Source organism: Arvicanthis niloticus, chromosome 15 (genome assembly GCF_011762505.2).
Source record: "Arvicanthis niloticus isolate mArvNil1 chromosome 15, mArvNil1.pat.X, whole genome shotgun sequence".
NCBI classification, from domain to species: domain Eukaryota; kingdom Metazoa; phylum Chordata; class Mammalia; order Rodentia; family Muridae; genus Arvicanthis; species Arvicanthis niloticus.
In genome coordinates this window covers 15428304-15443368 of record NC_047672.1, presented here as the reverse complement: position 1 = coordinate 15443368, position 15065 = coordinate 15428304, and the positions used below count along the sequence as shown (strand labels likewise).

The window sequence follows — 15065 nt, the reverse complement described above, 5'->3', positions numbered from 1 at the left end:
TTTCTCTCTTTGTTGAAAAGTTGTGAGGACAGATAATGAAGCAAGTAGCTACCATCATAGAGGTCTGGGGGCTTGCACCAAGGAAGACACATGGACTGTGTGGCAGTGGGTATGTCTCTCCTAGAGCTCTACTTCCTACAGCTGTGATGCCAAGAGGAGAAACACAAAGCTGAGAGCCGAGTCATATTTTAGTCATAAGTACATCCTGGCCTCATGGTACCAATAAAGTCAGAACTCCATCATCACTCCACCCCTGAAAGGGATAAAGACAGTATGTGTGAAGCAGAGAACTCTGAAGGTATAGAAGAGACTGGGGTTGGGAGGCGAGGACATGAGTCGGGTCAGAGTGAAGAGGTTACAGGAGCAGGATGGGTCTTACCCCAAAAAAGCAGGGTCAGCAGTCAGGAATCACAGAAACCAGAAAGTCTATGATCAGAGATACAAATGGCAAGAGGTGCATACCTTGGGCTTGGAAGATTGTGTGGTGGGTATCATAGGCCCTCAGCAACATATGCAGGCAAAAGCCACTATTGTAAGACTCTGGTGAGCCTTCAGTTACTGGAGGACCCCCAAGTGAACAATGTGAAGCAGGGGATGGATGCAAAAGCAAGAGAAATTTTATTGTTTTAGCATGCTGGGGTCATCCTGTATCAATTGAGAGGCAACCCCAGGCAGCTCATTCTGCAAACCTTTATACAGTTTCCAGGGGCAGAATAGAGAAACAGCAACTAGGCACAATATGATTGGCAGAACAGTGTAACTTTTAAACTGACTGGTCCTTAGGGGATGGCAAGAGCTTTCCTTGTCTGTGGTGGTGGTGGTGGTGGCAACACTTGGCCTACCCTGAGGAATATGTCTACTTGCCCTGAGCTTCCCTTATCTTCAGATGCTCAATGATTGGTCCCCCCATTGTAATCTTCCAGAGGAATATGATTCAGCATTTCCCTTCTGGAAAGGAGGGGTATCTACCTGTTCTAAGGACTTCTCCCTTCTGGGAAGGGAGGGGACCTGGTGGAATTTTCTAAAGGCTAAGAGATGACCCCTTCACTATGTTCAAGAGGCCCTGCATTCATAAACCTGATGAACACTGAGGTTATTTATTTATTTATTTATTTATTTATTTTTTATTGGATAATTTTATTTACATTTTAGATGCTATCCCCTTTCCCCATTTCCCCTCCCTAGAAAACCCCTATCCCATGCCCCCTTTTCCTTTTTGCTCTTATACAATTTTTAAAAATGTTAATCAAAGGCTTTATAAGTTTGGTAATGCTCAATCAGAAGTGTAACCCAATACCCAACCTAGATATATCAACTATCTTTGACTGGTGGAGACACTCGAACATCTGCCTCCATGCCCCCCCTTTCTTTCTCTCTCTTTCTCTCTCATCACCTAGCTTCTCCTCTCCTTCTTCTTCTCCTCTCCTTACTCCTTCTCTTCCTCTACTTACTCCTCCCACCTTAGCTCCTCCTACATATCACCCTTCCTGTTAAAATAAAACTTTTCTCTCAAAATACAATTAGAGCATAACTATACCAATTTGCACCAGTGAGGTACAAGATAGTCCTAATACCCAGTCCATCATTTTGTTGACTAACCAGAACCTCTGTCATCTCTCCTAACTAAAAGACTTAGTTCTGAACCTGGCTTTTTTCTTGGCTTTAGAATGAATGTCAGCTGAAAACCATCCTCTCAAATCTTTTCTCTCAAAGTAAATAGCCAGGATTGGCTATGAGACTATAAGTTTTCAACCCCGTCAGAAATCCAGAATGACTGAGTTAACTAAAATTATGGGAAGCACTAAGCATAGCTTCTAAAACTTAGCCAATTTATAGAGACCGCTGAACACCTGGACAGTCCCTATACTACAGAACATTGGAGCATCTGATCTTCAGCCTTCTGGCCCAGGATCATCTGACAGACATAGTGATGCAGAATTATTAAGGGCTGATTACTCTGTCTTGGCAGATATAATCAGTCACTATTCTGCAAGTGTGTCCTTTTCTGGACAGTAATTTGTCTGTAGATGGGAAGAGGCAATTCTTACCTAGTGGCTGTCTCACCACAATTGGAGTAACTCCAAAGATATTCAATTTCTTCTTAGAATCCAAGACAGGAAGCTGTCAGGAGCAGACAGGTCTCTAATCAAAATGAACATTAATACAGAAATGTTTGTAACGTCAATTCTGTGGACTTCTGACGTTTTGAAAACCAACTATCCATGTAAGGTAATCTGGACTGTTTGTTGTCTGTTAAGTCCTCTCAGCTATTTCTAAATAAAATATAGAAAACACCCTAACAATAAACTCAGAGCCATGAATTTGCTATAGGCCCTTAACTCACAGTCTAACCATCTCAAATAAGTTAAAAAAGTTAAAGAAGGACTGGGTCTAAGCCTTGTATTCCTAAATGTGTTATACAGGCACAATGCCTATGATAGTATCAATATTCATCTCACTTTTATATCAATAAGAAGCTCACACCAATGAAAACCTTAAATTTGAAATCAAAGTAAATTTTGTACCATTTAAGAAATTATAACTTCATCTTGATAATAATTATACAGATTTCTACCAATAGGTTATGGCTATGAAATAAATCCTAGCTAATCCTCCCTGTTCCAACAAAACCACTACTTTTCCCTAGAAAGACAGCCCAATATTACCACCTTAGTCCCCAAGCCCAGGGAATAGGGGCACTGACTCTTCATTAACTTCTTCAAGTTGATTATGGGTGTTGAGATATTAGAAGAGGGGTGGGGGGAGAGTAAATTGATAAGCCTCTGACGCTGTGTCTTCACTGCCTCCAGATGGAATTCCAGGACATCAGAGGTTCGAGCAGGTCTGCTCAGCTTGCTTGATGAGTAGATACACCAAGGCTATGTATTCTGCAATATACAATTCTCAAAACAAATTTTAGTATCAAGATAATTTTTTAGAGGGCTGACATTTTATTAAAGATGTTGGTTCTAACAACTTTTCTTTTTTTTTCTTTTTTATTGGATATAATATTTACATTTCAAATTTTATCCCCTTACCCCATTCCCCCTACCACCCAGGAACCCCTTATCCCATCCCCCCTCCTCCTGCTTCTATGAGGGTGTGCCCCCACATACCCCCACTCCCACCTCCCCACCCTCAGATCCCCCCACTCAGTGTTCAGCTTTCATGGGACCAAAGATCTCCTCTCCCACCTATGCCCAACAAGGCCATCCTCCCCTACATATACAGCTGGAGTCATGGGTCCCTCCCTATGTGTTCGTAGGCTGGTGGTTTAGACCCTGGGGAGCTCTGGTTGGTTGGTATTGTTGCTCTCCTCAAGGGGCCACCAACCCTTTCAGCTCCTTCAGTCTTCTCTCTAACTTCTCCATTGGGAACCATTGATCAGATCAATTGTTAGTTGTGAGTATCTATCTCTGGGTATGTCAGACTCTGGGGGACCTCTAAGGAGACAGCCATATCAGGCTGCTGTCAGCATGCACTTCCTGTCATTTATATCAGCATCTATTTTTGGTGACTGCACATGGGATGAATACCCAGGTGAATGGTCTCCAGACAACCACTCCTTCAGTTTCTGTCCCACACTTTGTCTCCATATTTGCTCCCTTGAGTATTTTGTTACTCCTTCTAAGTAAGACCTAGGCATCCACACTTGTCCTTCCTTCTTCATGAGCTTCATGTGGTCTGATAGTTGAATCTTTGTTGTTTCAAGCTCTTAGGCTAATAGCCACTTATCAGTGAGTGCATACCATGTGTGTTCTTTTGTGATTGGGTTACCTCACTCAGGATGTTATTTTCTAGTTCCATCCATTTACCTAAGAATTTCTTGAACTCATTATTTTTAATAGCTGAGTAATATTCCATTGTGTAAATGTACCACATTTTTTGTATCCAATCCTTTGTTGAAGGACATCTGGGTTCTTTCCAGCTTCTGGATATTATAAATAAGGCTGCTATGAACATAGTGGAGCATATGTCCTTGTTATATGTTGGAGCATTTTCTGGGTATATGCCCAGGAGTGGTATAGCTGGGTCCTCAGGTAATGCTATGTCCAATTTTCTGAGGAACTGCCAGACTGATTTCCAGAGTGGTTGTACCAGCTTGCAACCCCACCAACAATGGAGGAGTGTTCCTCTTTCTCCACATCCTTGCCAGCATCTACTATCACCTGAGTTTTTGATCTTAGCCATTCTGACTGGTGTGAGGTGGTATCTCAGGGTTGTTTTGATTTGCATTTCCCTGATGACTAAGGATGTTGAGCATTTCTTAAGGTGCTTCTCGGCCATTCAAGTTTCCTCAGTTGAGAATTCTTTGTTTAGCTCTGTACCCCATTTTTAATGGGGTTATTTTGTTGTCTGGCGTCTAATTTCTTGAGTTCTTTGTATATATTGGATATTAGCCCTCTATCGGATGTAAGATTGGTAATGATCTTTTCCCAATCTGTTGGTTGCCGTTTTGTCTTATTGACAGTGTCCTTTGCCTTACAGAAGCTTTGTCGATTCTTGATCTTAGAGCATAAGCCATTGGTGTTCTGTTCAGGAACTTTTCCCCTGTGCCTAGGTATTCCAGGGTCTTCCCCACCTTTCTTCTATTAGTTTCAGTGTATCTGGTTTTATGTGATGGTCCTTTATCCACTTGGACTTGAGCTTTGTACAAGGGGATAAGAATGGATTAATTTGCATTCTTCTACATGCTGACCTCCAGTTGAGCCAGCACCATTTGTTGAAAATGCTGACCTTTTTCTACTGGATAGTTTTAGCTCCTTTGTCAAAGATCAAGTAACCATAGGTGTGTGGGTTCATTTCTGGATCTTCAATTCTATTTCACTGATCTTCCTGCCTGTCTCTGTACCAATACCCTGCAGTTTTTATCACTACTGCTCTGTAGTACAGTTTGAGGTCAGGGATGGTGATTCCCCCAGAAGTTCTTTTATTGTTGAGAATAGTTCTCGATGTCCTGGGTTTTTTGTTATTCCAAATCTATCTCTATGAAGAATTGATTTGGAATTTTGATGGGGATTTCGTTGAATCTGTAAATTGCTTTTGGCAAGATTGCCATTTTTACTAAGTTAATCCTGCCAATCCACGAGCATGGGAGATCTTTCCATCTTCTTTTTTTTTTTTTTTTTTTTTTTTTTTTTTTTTTTTTTTTTGTGTGTGTGTGTGTGTGTGTGTGTGTGTAGCCCTGGCTGTCCTGGAACTCACTCTGTAGACCAGGCTGGCCTCGAACTCAGAAATCCACCTGCCTCTGCCTCCCAAGTGCTGGGATTAAAGGCGTGTGCCACCACCGCCCGGCGATCTTTCCATCTTCTGAGATCTTCTTTTATTTCTTTCTTCAGAGACTTGAAGTTCTTGACATACAGATCTTTCACTTGCTTGGTTAGATTCACTCTAAGATATTTTATATTATTTTTGGCTATTGTGAAGGGTGTCATTTCCCTAATTTCTTTCTCAGCCTGTTTATCCTTTGAGTAGAGGAAGGCTACTGATTTGTTTGAGTTGATTTTATATCCAGCCACTTTGCTAAAGTTGTTTATCAGGTTTAGGAGTTCTCTGGTGGAAGTTTTAGGGTCACTGAAGTATACTGTCATATCATCTGCAAATAGTGAAATTTTGACTTCTTCCTTTCCTATTTGTATCCCTTTTACTTCCTTTTGTTGTCTAATTGCTCTAGCTAGGACTTCCAGTACTATATTAAATAGGTAAGGTGAGAGTGGGCAGCCTTGTCTAGTCCCTGATCTTAGTGAGATTGCTTCAAGTTTCTTTCCATTTAGTTTGATGTTAGCTACTGGCTTGCTGTATATTGCTTTTACTATATTTAGGTATGGGCCTTGAATTCCTGATCTTTCCAAGACTTTTACCATGAAGGGATGTTGAATTTTGTCAAATGCTTTCTCAGCATCTAGTGAGATGATCATGTGTTTTTTTTTCTTTGAGTTTATTTATGTAGTGGATTACATTGATGGATTTCCAAATATTGAACCATCCCTGCATTCCTGGGATAAAGCCTACTTGATCATGATGGATAATTGTTTTGATGTATTGTTGGGCTTGGTTTGTGAGAATTTTATTGAGTATTTTTGCATCAATATTCATAAGAGAGATTGGTCTGTAGTTCTCTTTCTTTGTTGGGTCTTTCTGCGGTTTTGGTATGAGTGTAATGGTAGCTTCATAGAACGAATTGGGTAGTGTTCCTTCTCTTTCTATTCGATGGAATAGCTTGAAGAGAATTGGTATTAGGTCTTCCTTGAAGGTTTGATAGAATTCTGCACTAAAACCATGTGGTCCTGGACTTTTTTTGGTGGGGAGACTTTTAATAACTTCTTCTATTTCTTTAGGGTTTATAGGGCTGTTTAGATGGTTTATCTGCTCCTGATTTAATTTTGGTATCTGGTACCTGTCTAGAAAATTGTCCATTTCATCCAGATTTTCCCATTTTGTTGAATATATGCCTTTGTAGTAGGATCTGATGATTTTTTTAATTTCCTCAATTTCTGTTGTTATGTCTCCCTTTTCAGTTCTGATTTTATTAATTTGGAAACTGTCTGTGTGCCCTTTGTTTAGTCTGGCTAAGGGTTTATCTATCTTGTTGATTTTCTCAAAGAACCAGCTCCTGGTTTTGTTGATATTTTGTATAGTTCTTTCTGTTTCTACTTGGTTGATTTCAGCTCTGAGTTTGATTATTTCCTGTCGTCTACTCCTCTTGGTTATATTTGCTTCTTTTTGTTCTAAAGCTTTCAGGTGTGCTGTCAAGTTGTTAATGTATGCTCTCTCCAGTTTCTTCTTGTAGGTACTTAGAGCTATGGAACACTGAGTTTTGAATTACATGTAATTTTCATGTGTGAAGCTAGAACATTGTTCTCTTGAATCCTTCAGTCATTTAAAAACAAAAACAAAACAAAACAAAAACCGTGAAGATGTACTGGAGAACTGGTGCTGGAATTAGGATCATATACTGCTCTTCTAGAGAAGTGGAGATTGCACCCGAGCACCCATACCTGGGAGCTCACAACAGTCTGTAATTCCAGCTCTGGGTGATCCCTTCTGACCTCCACAGGCACTGCATTCACATGTGCACACCCCCCCACACACACAAATCAAAATAAAATAAAATAATTATTATTTAAATGTGAAAATCACGTTGGAAAAATGGCTCAGGAGGTAAAGTGCTTGCCAAACAAGTGTCCACATAAAACCCAAGCTCAGTGGCATACATCTCCCTGTGGAAGGGAGACAGGAAGATTCCAGGGGCTCTCTGGCCAGCCAGTCTAGTGGAAAAGGTGAGTTCCAGGCTCGGTGAAAGAAATATTGTGGGAAAAAAAGTTATCCAAGAAAGTGAAAGAATTTTACAATGGAAATTGTGAAACAGAGAAAGAAATTGAAGACAACAGCAGAAGATGAGAGGGTTGGCCATACCGGAGAATTAATATTGTGAAAATGTCAATACTTTCTAAACCAACCTATAAATTCAATACAATATTTGTAGAAATGTCAGTGTCATTCTTTAAAGAAATAGAAAAAAAAAAAAAACCCAACATTCCTATGGGAGCTGCTGGGGAGCACCTTGAGGACACAAGAGATCCCAAGACAGGTTAAGAGTAATTTTTGCCAAAGAACAATGCTGGGAGTATCATAAACGTGATTTGAAATTATATTACAGAGACATAGTAGTGGCATCAACAACAACAAAATCAGAAACACAGATAAATAGAATAGAGGCCCAGATACTAGCCCACACAGGTGAAGCTGTGAGACTTTTGACAAAGATGCAAATATATATATATTAGAAAAAAGACAAGATGAGCTGGTGATAACTAAGCTTTTGCTAAGTCCCTGAGGGCAGGCCAGCTGAATCACTGTATAACTAACAATTGCCTGTTCACTAACAATATAGATAAATAAAAATCATATATATGAATGATATGGAAAGAGCAGTGAAATTGTCCAGAGGAATAGAGGGACTAACGAGAGAAGAAAGATAGGTAGGGAAAGTGGGGACATAATAAAAGTACATGGTAGACCTGCATGAAAATATTCTTTCCAACCCCAGTGCTATGTACAATACATTTACACAAACTTTAAATGTTATTTTTAAAGTTGACAGAAATAAAGGAGATATGAAGATTTCTTCATTACTTCAAATGCTTTCAAATGTTTGCAAAGAGACTTTGTTAACAATCAGGCTCATTCCCAGACAGCCAAAAGGGACTCCGCAATAGTGGTGGACAATCGGGGGTCTTCACAGTCAGCTCCCAGGAACACACAAGAAGACACGCCATTAGCATGTGAAGGAATCTCAGGTCTCAGCCTAAACTTAAAAATTAAGTTCTCTGGGTTCCAGAAGCACATTCCAAAGACTTACATACATTCCTGGAAGGGCTCAAGATAAGAGAGTTAAAAGGTTATCAGGAAGCTGGGCTCTTAGAGCAATACACCTGGGTAAACAGGAGCTGTGGTAAGATAGACTTAGCAAACACTCATTGTCATAAGATAATGTGCAAATATGTGTTGCCAAGAAACTGGGCGTGGGAACAGCCATTTGAGGTCAGCCTTTGGGGTTAACATTGTGTAAAAGGTGACTGTAAGATTGCCCTCGTAAACCCTGTGAAAACCATGTAAAAGCTGCTCTTGGCTTTAACTCGGGGTTCCTCTAGCCTGCATGTGGGGGAACCCCAGTGCACTGGAATCAATTAAACCTCTTGAGTTTGCATCGAATCCCCTGTCCGTGAGTGTTTCTGTGGGAGCACGTCCCCCGGTTTGGATCTTAGGGTCCAACACATGCACCTCCCCATAAAAAGCCATGTGTTCCCTTCCCCCATCTCATTCTCCCCCCAGAGGCAGCCTCTGTGCCCCTTTCCCTTAACAAACCTACCAGTGAGACCTGTTGTAGGGTGTGGTTTTGTCAGAACTGCCTCCTACTTCCATCAGAATTGAAATTCAAATCACTTACTCAGTGGGGGAAGTTATTGGCCAACATATGTGGCAATACAGAAACTGGGTGAGCTTTTGAGCCGGGCTGTGGTGAGCTCAGTTCCCTCCATCTCACCAAACAACATTCAGAGCAAGAAGAGAGGCTGTTTCTATCTGTGGGTCTCCCTGGGTAAGGGGAAACCTGTAGCTCCTCCCCCAGAGACTCTTATTGGTTGGCATGGGCCTGCAGGCTCTTCTCTGGATCCATCATTCATAAAGAGAACAGGAAAGTCTTTAGACCAGACATCCTAGGAGCTAAGAAGAGAAGCCTGGACCAAACCAGAACTCTAAAGGGGAAACAGAAGAGGCCCACAACAGCAGACCAGTATTGCAGCGCTTTCAGGGATCCCGCTTGAGGTTTAATGATGAAGACACAGCGATGTCTATATAGTTTAAAGCTGTTGGCTTTTCGCTGAGGCAGTCTCTCGGCTAGCCTCTAATTTAACCCGACTTCTCTGCGACTGTGTAGCTTTGTACGGCACTCACTGCTCACTTTCCTGCCTAGCTCTATCTTCCTTCTGCCTTTCCTTTGCCTCTGTCAGCAACTCTCTGCTGTGTTCCAGCCCCATGCAGGCTGCCAGCTCTTTATTACACAAAACAAACAAGGAAGCAAGCAAATAAAATCCTCCAAATCCCACCACACTTCTTACTCAACCAGTTTAAACAAGGCTTTGTGGGGGCTACATGGGAAAGCTCACCTTCCTTCCCCAGGGCAGCTTGCCTTTCTTTTTTTTTCCCCGGGGACAAGAAGTGACAAACATTTACATATCCTGCTAGTGTGTTGCTGGCTCAATTAACAATTGAAAACAGCAGGGCACACTTTTTTTTTTTTTTTTTCTATAGGCAGAAAACACAGTATTGGTGTGTCTTCCCAACACAGGAGAGTAGTTTTTTTGAAAGGTATACTTACAGAAATAAATGCTTTAGAAAGTTGTGTTAGAAACGCCTCTAAAATACGGAGCGCCAAACATTATAAAATACAAGAAAAAATAATAAAGAAGATTAATATGAACAACACCAAACACGCACAATAATCCAAGCGCAAAGCCACCGACTTTTTGCCTCTGGGGAGGCAAACCCATCTGCCCTCCTGCTCCTTAAGCTTCCGCTTCTGTTTCTCCACCTCCTGCCTCACCTTGGCCATGTAGTACCCATATGGATCCTGGTGCTCACTGTAGCCACCTCTAAGGAACACCTGAGCACAAACGAAGAGGTCATTGCTGTAGAAGGAGCCCTCACACTCCTGTTCCAGCCTCCTCACCAGGGTCATGAGCTCTGCCAGCTGCCCCTGCTGCTCCTCCCCAGAGGCCCTGTTATTGAAGGCACAGTACCTCCTTCCACACTCCCAGACAAGACCGCACAGGCTGCGGTTGTCAGTGTGGGTCACAAACTCTTCCAAGGACCCATCTGCCAGGTCTTCCTTGCGGGTAAAGAGGACAATCATGTGCCTCATGACCCCCAGCCCAAAGACCTCCTTCACCATCCTGACAGCCATGGCATCTTCAGGTGTGAAGCGTCCCAGCTGGGTCACCAGCAACAACACATGGGGTCCTGGGGCACACATCAGGTAGCAGTTTCCAATGTCCTTGTCCATGTCTTGGTCCTGGGCCTTTGAGTTAAAGATGGGGGGCGTGTCTACCACTAGGATGCTCCTTCCCTCCCATGTGCCCATCTCTGCCTGGCTGGTCCTGGTCACAGACTGGCTTCTGAGCCTGGACTCGAATGCTGGTCGTTGGAGGATGCTGTTCCCTGTGGCACTTTTTCCGCTGCCAGATTTGCCCACCAGGAGGCTCCTCAGTGACCCTGAGGTGCAGCCACCTTTCTTTCCGCCTGTGGGAGTGTACGGAAGTTGCGGTATAAGAAACGGTTCATGAAGAGGATGGCCAAAAACTGAGGAACTAGCGGGAACCAACTAGGAACTCAGCCCCTCTGCTTTAACCACTTCATACCCACCACACGGGACTTCTGGGATCAAGTGCGCCTGATAATCAAAGTCTAACACATCTTTCCCCGAAAGACTGATGATTTCAGGACCATCCTCTGTACAAGTCTGAGGTGATGGGCCGTTGCAGAATGCTCAGGACCTTCTAGGGTTGGTCGTTCTGGCTGTCTGTTTCTTATTTCTGTCTCCTCCCATCCATCCTGATCTCTGTTTTATAGATGGTGAGATTTTATATGGAAGAACTTGCCCTTGCTTTGGAGAGTATAAGAGTTAATGGCCTAATACATTCAATTATCTGGGCAGGGTGAGGGGGACACTTCTCTTGCCTTAGGTGCCTGGAGGGAAGTTTGTCACTTTCTAGGCACTGAGCAGTCATTTTGATTGTGGGAGAGAGTCCTACCACCATCAGCCTTCTTACCTTTTACAATCTCCTGAAGAGTTTCCATTTTTTCTCTAGAAGGGGAAATATTCATAAAGTGTTCATATTGGATTTGAATATGATACACAACGCCAAACCTAACATCTTGTAGGAAGAGACATCAGAGCAAAGAAAGAAAGAACTGCTGACGTCACATACACATACTTACAGGTAGTTCTAAATGACCCAAAGGAGAAAAACCCAAGAAATGGGTTTGTGTAGGTGAGCATATGGACAGACTCATTGTCACCATAACTAGTCTCCATCCCACAGTAACAGTTCATTAAGTTGGTTAGTTATTTTCTATTTAACTGAGCACATGGCTGTCTGGGGATCTTTGGACTCCCAGCATCTCCAGAGACAAATGAAAGTCTTCCCATGTTCCATGGCAGTGGTTCTGCTGTGCCCAGAGCTGAGCTGAGAGCAGACCACAGGACTTTCTCTGCCCAACCTGGGAAAGTTCCCAGCAAACCAGGAGCAGCTGTTCACCCAGGAGTAGGAGTCTGTCGTGGGACCTGTTTGGGAGTTGTAGGCTACCCGAAGTAAGCACAAAGAAAGGCTAAGTCCTAAGGCTGTTTACTCGGTGTGCTGTGCTCCTGGAAGCTCCATAGCTTCCCTGTTCCCTTTCAATCCTGGATTGGAAACACCTTGAGGGTGTCTTTCTTTCAGGGCCTTCCTTTCCTTCTCTCCTGTTCTTCACAATCCTTTCTGATCCTTGTCCTACCCCACTCTACCTTGTACCTCTTGTACCAGGTAACAGAGAGCCACTTCCCAGCTTTGTTACTGGGAAGAACGAATACAGACCTTCCAAAGGTAATTCCGGCCCCTGCTTGTCAAAGCTCTTGAGTGTTTCCTTGTACCATGTTCCAGGAGTAAGGTCTTGTGTTAGTCAGAGTTCTCTAGAGGAACAGAACTTAATAGAGCACGAGCACACACACACACACACACACACACACACACACACACACACACACACAGAGAGAGAGAGAGAGAGAGAGAGAGAGAGAGAATAGAAAAGAGGTGTATTAGAATGGCTTACTGTCTCTGGTCCAGCCAGTCCAACAATGCCTGTCTACCAATGAGAGGTCCAAGAATCCAGTAGTCATTCAGTTCACGAGTCTGGACGTCTCAGCTGGTCTTTAGAATACACTGGAGTCCTGAAGAAATACGCTCTAATGCCAGAGAAGGAATGGACTTGCCAGTGAGAGTGAGAGCAAAGAGGCAAAGAGAGCGAGATTCCTTCTCCCATGTCTTTTATCTAGGCAGCCAGCAGGAGGTGTGGTCCAGGTTAAAGGTGAATCTTCCCATCTTAAGGATACAGATTAGAAATGGTCTTCTCCCTTCAAAGCATTTAATTAAGGAAAAAGAAACCTCATAGGTGTGCCCAGCAATTTGGGTTTTACTTAATTCCACATATAGTCAATTCCATATGTAATCAAATTGAAACCAAAATATCCAACACAAGCCTCAAAATGAATGTCTAATTACAGAACTGCAGAGTCTTTGGTATGTCACTCAAAAACACTTTTTGGAACAAACGGATTTCCTAGATGATTTCTAGCTCTTCCGCATATGAAGCCACCCAGAGACCACTTGACAAGAAACATAAATTAATAAACTCCGAGTTCTTTAATTTCAACACTAGATGCCAGGATCCAGCATTTAGCCCAGTAACGTTCAGCCTCCAGACATGTACAGGGCTCAGACATTCTGTCCCTCATGGCCTCGTGAGCCAGTTTCTAAAACAAATTTCTGACTATATTGTTGTTTCTTTTGCCCTGGAAAGCTGGAGACCATCAGAGGCAAACCTCAGCTGAAGCAGAGATGTAGCAAGCCAAACTTGACCCTCAGCGTTGCTTTGCTCTCTGTGAGTGAGAGAGAAAGAGGGGAGAGGTTTACAGAAATGTCTGGGGATTAAATGAGGGAATCAAGTGTTTTGTAGCTGTCAGCTTTGCGGTGGTTGTCATTTAGCTCAAGATATGGTTGTTGAGGCTGTCTCTGGGTCACCGTGAGTAGGAAATTCCAGCAGGGCAAGGTGGAGGTGCCCTGAGCATCAGTGGACATACGAGGACCAGGTAAGAGGCTGGGGAGGCAAGTGCCTTAAAAGGTAGAGGGGAGAATATGTAACCAGTTACGGAAAGGAGTGGAGGGAGATGGTGTTGATTCCTAAGCTCAGATCAGGGCCACCATGGAAGCCCTGAGCTGCTTTACACTTCTGTGAGGAGACTGACTTTCAGGGTTGGATGAATCCAGGTTGAACAACACTGTCAATGAAAGAGCAAAGGTAACACTAACCACTGCCTCCTGTACAGCTTCCTGGGCTGTGTACCCAACTTAGGCTGATGGGATGGGGTCTGTCACCCCCTTAGATGCTTACCAGCAGATTCTCAGGCAGGACTACTCTTGCGATGCAGAGCAACTGGTGGCAGGTCATTCCTCCAAACTGAAAGCCTTAAACTGCTGCTGTCTCAGAATCCAGCCTGAGGAGAAAGAGGAGCGAAATCAAGAGTGGGAACATGGTTTCTCAAGCCTTTTTGTTTAGACGTTTTCCCTCTCCAGTGCTTTCTCTAGTCTAAGCAAACGCTCTTACCGGAGGCTAGTCAGACAGCAAGGGTTCCTTCTGAACCCACACACCTCCAATAAAAGGACTGTCCCCTTGCTGTTTCTCATCTGTACTCCTTTCCCTCTCGGTCTCCTTCAGAGTATTTTATGCTGAACCACCATCCTCTCAGGGTAGCAGTGTCCCCTGTCCCTGCCCTCTAGGAGCCAGCTGTCAGCCCATCCCACCCACCGTACCACTCCACCCACCAGGTGGGGATCTATCAGTCCTTTCATTTATTTTTAAGAAGTAAGTGGAGGGATTGATAAGTGTTCATCAGGTACTTCTGGCCCTTGGTTGAACCTTGGAATAGCAAAAGTGGGAGAGTTTCCCCATGCTTCTAAGAAGCTCTCCTCTGGCTGTGTTTCCATGTGGTGCAGGACTGGAAGAGACCAGAAGAGGGCATGTGCAGGCCACACTTGGAAGCACTGTGAGAAGATCACAGACTTGTGTGTTGGCATTGTGCAGATATCTTGGTCTCATTTGACAAAAGTGATAATACCATTCTTTCTTTCCCATAGCCTTCCTTCACCCCAGCATCTTGAAAACAAACTGTCCCTGATCAGAAAAATGTGTCATGCTGTTATGAGGAAAAACCACTGTGCAATGGTCATGGGGTTCTTTCCAGGAATAAGATCTTTACTGATTGTGGCCTCATTCTGTTTGCTTTGACTGATCTTTTAAAAAAAGTATTATTTTATCCAAAACAAACAAACAGCAAATGCTTTATGTGAACAGATCAACTGAGTGGTACCCTGACATCTTTAAAAGGAAAGACAGTTCCTCCAGTCCAGCACTGTGAATATTCACCCAGAAAAAGAAAGTGATGGGAAAAAAAAAAGAAAATTAAACCTCCCGAGGATGGGGAGATCAGATAGCCAGTCCAGCTGCTCGGTGAGCACTGGAATCAGTGAGACAATATTCCAGTAGGTATGGTGGAGAGATGGGAGAGGCAGATCCCTGGGGCTCGTTTAGGTCCCTGTAGGTAATTTAGACAGTCAATGAGTGCAGACCATGGTCAGTGGTAAAGACATCAGATGTCCCTTTGCTCTCCTGCATTGAGGAACCCAAGGCTCTGAGGCAGAAGCCTCAGTATTGTTCTTACCCATTGATGGAGTCCTGACCCTGACTGGATA

At 43.3% G+C, this 15065-nt stretch overlaps 1 protein-coding gene across 1 annotated transcript; it reads right to left on the bottom strand.

The window, feature by feature from the left end:
• Positions 1-9940: 9940 nt before the first annotated feature.
• Positions 9941-11358, bottom strand: LOC117720983 (GTPase IMAP family member 3-like). Its single transcript, XM_034519674.1, has 2 exons — positions 11331-11358; positions 9941-10800 (listed from the first exon to the last, which is right to left on the bottom strand). Exons 1-2 carry the CDS (start codon positions 11356-11358, stop codon positions 9941-9943), a joined length of 888 nt encoding a protein of 295 aa, XP_034375565.1.
• Between the last annotated feature and the right edge of the window lie 3707 nt (positions 11359-15065).

Excerpts from the sequence above, each read along its gene's own strand:
- LOC117720983 (XM_034519674.1), bottom strand. The coding sequence starts at position 11,358 with ATGGAAACTCTTCAGGAGATTGTAAAAG. Across the intron at positions 10,801-11,330 it reads TCTTCAGGAGATTGTAAAAG|GCGGAAAGAAAGGTGGCTGC; the intron begins GTAAGAAGGCTG and ends ACACTCCCACAG.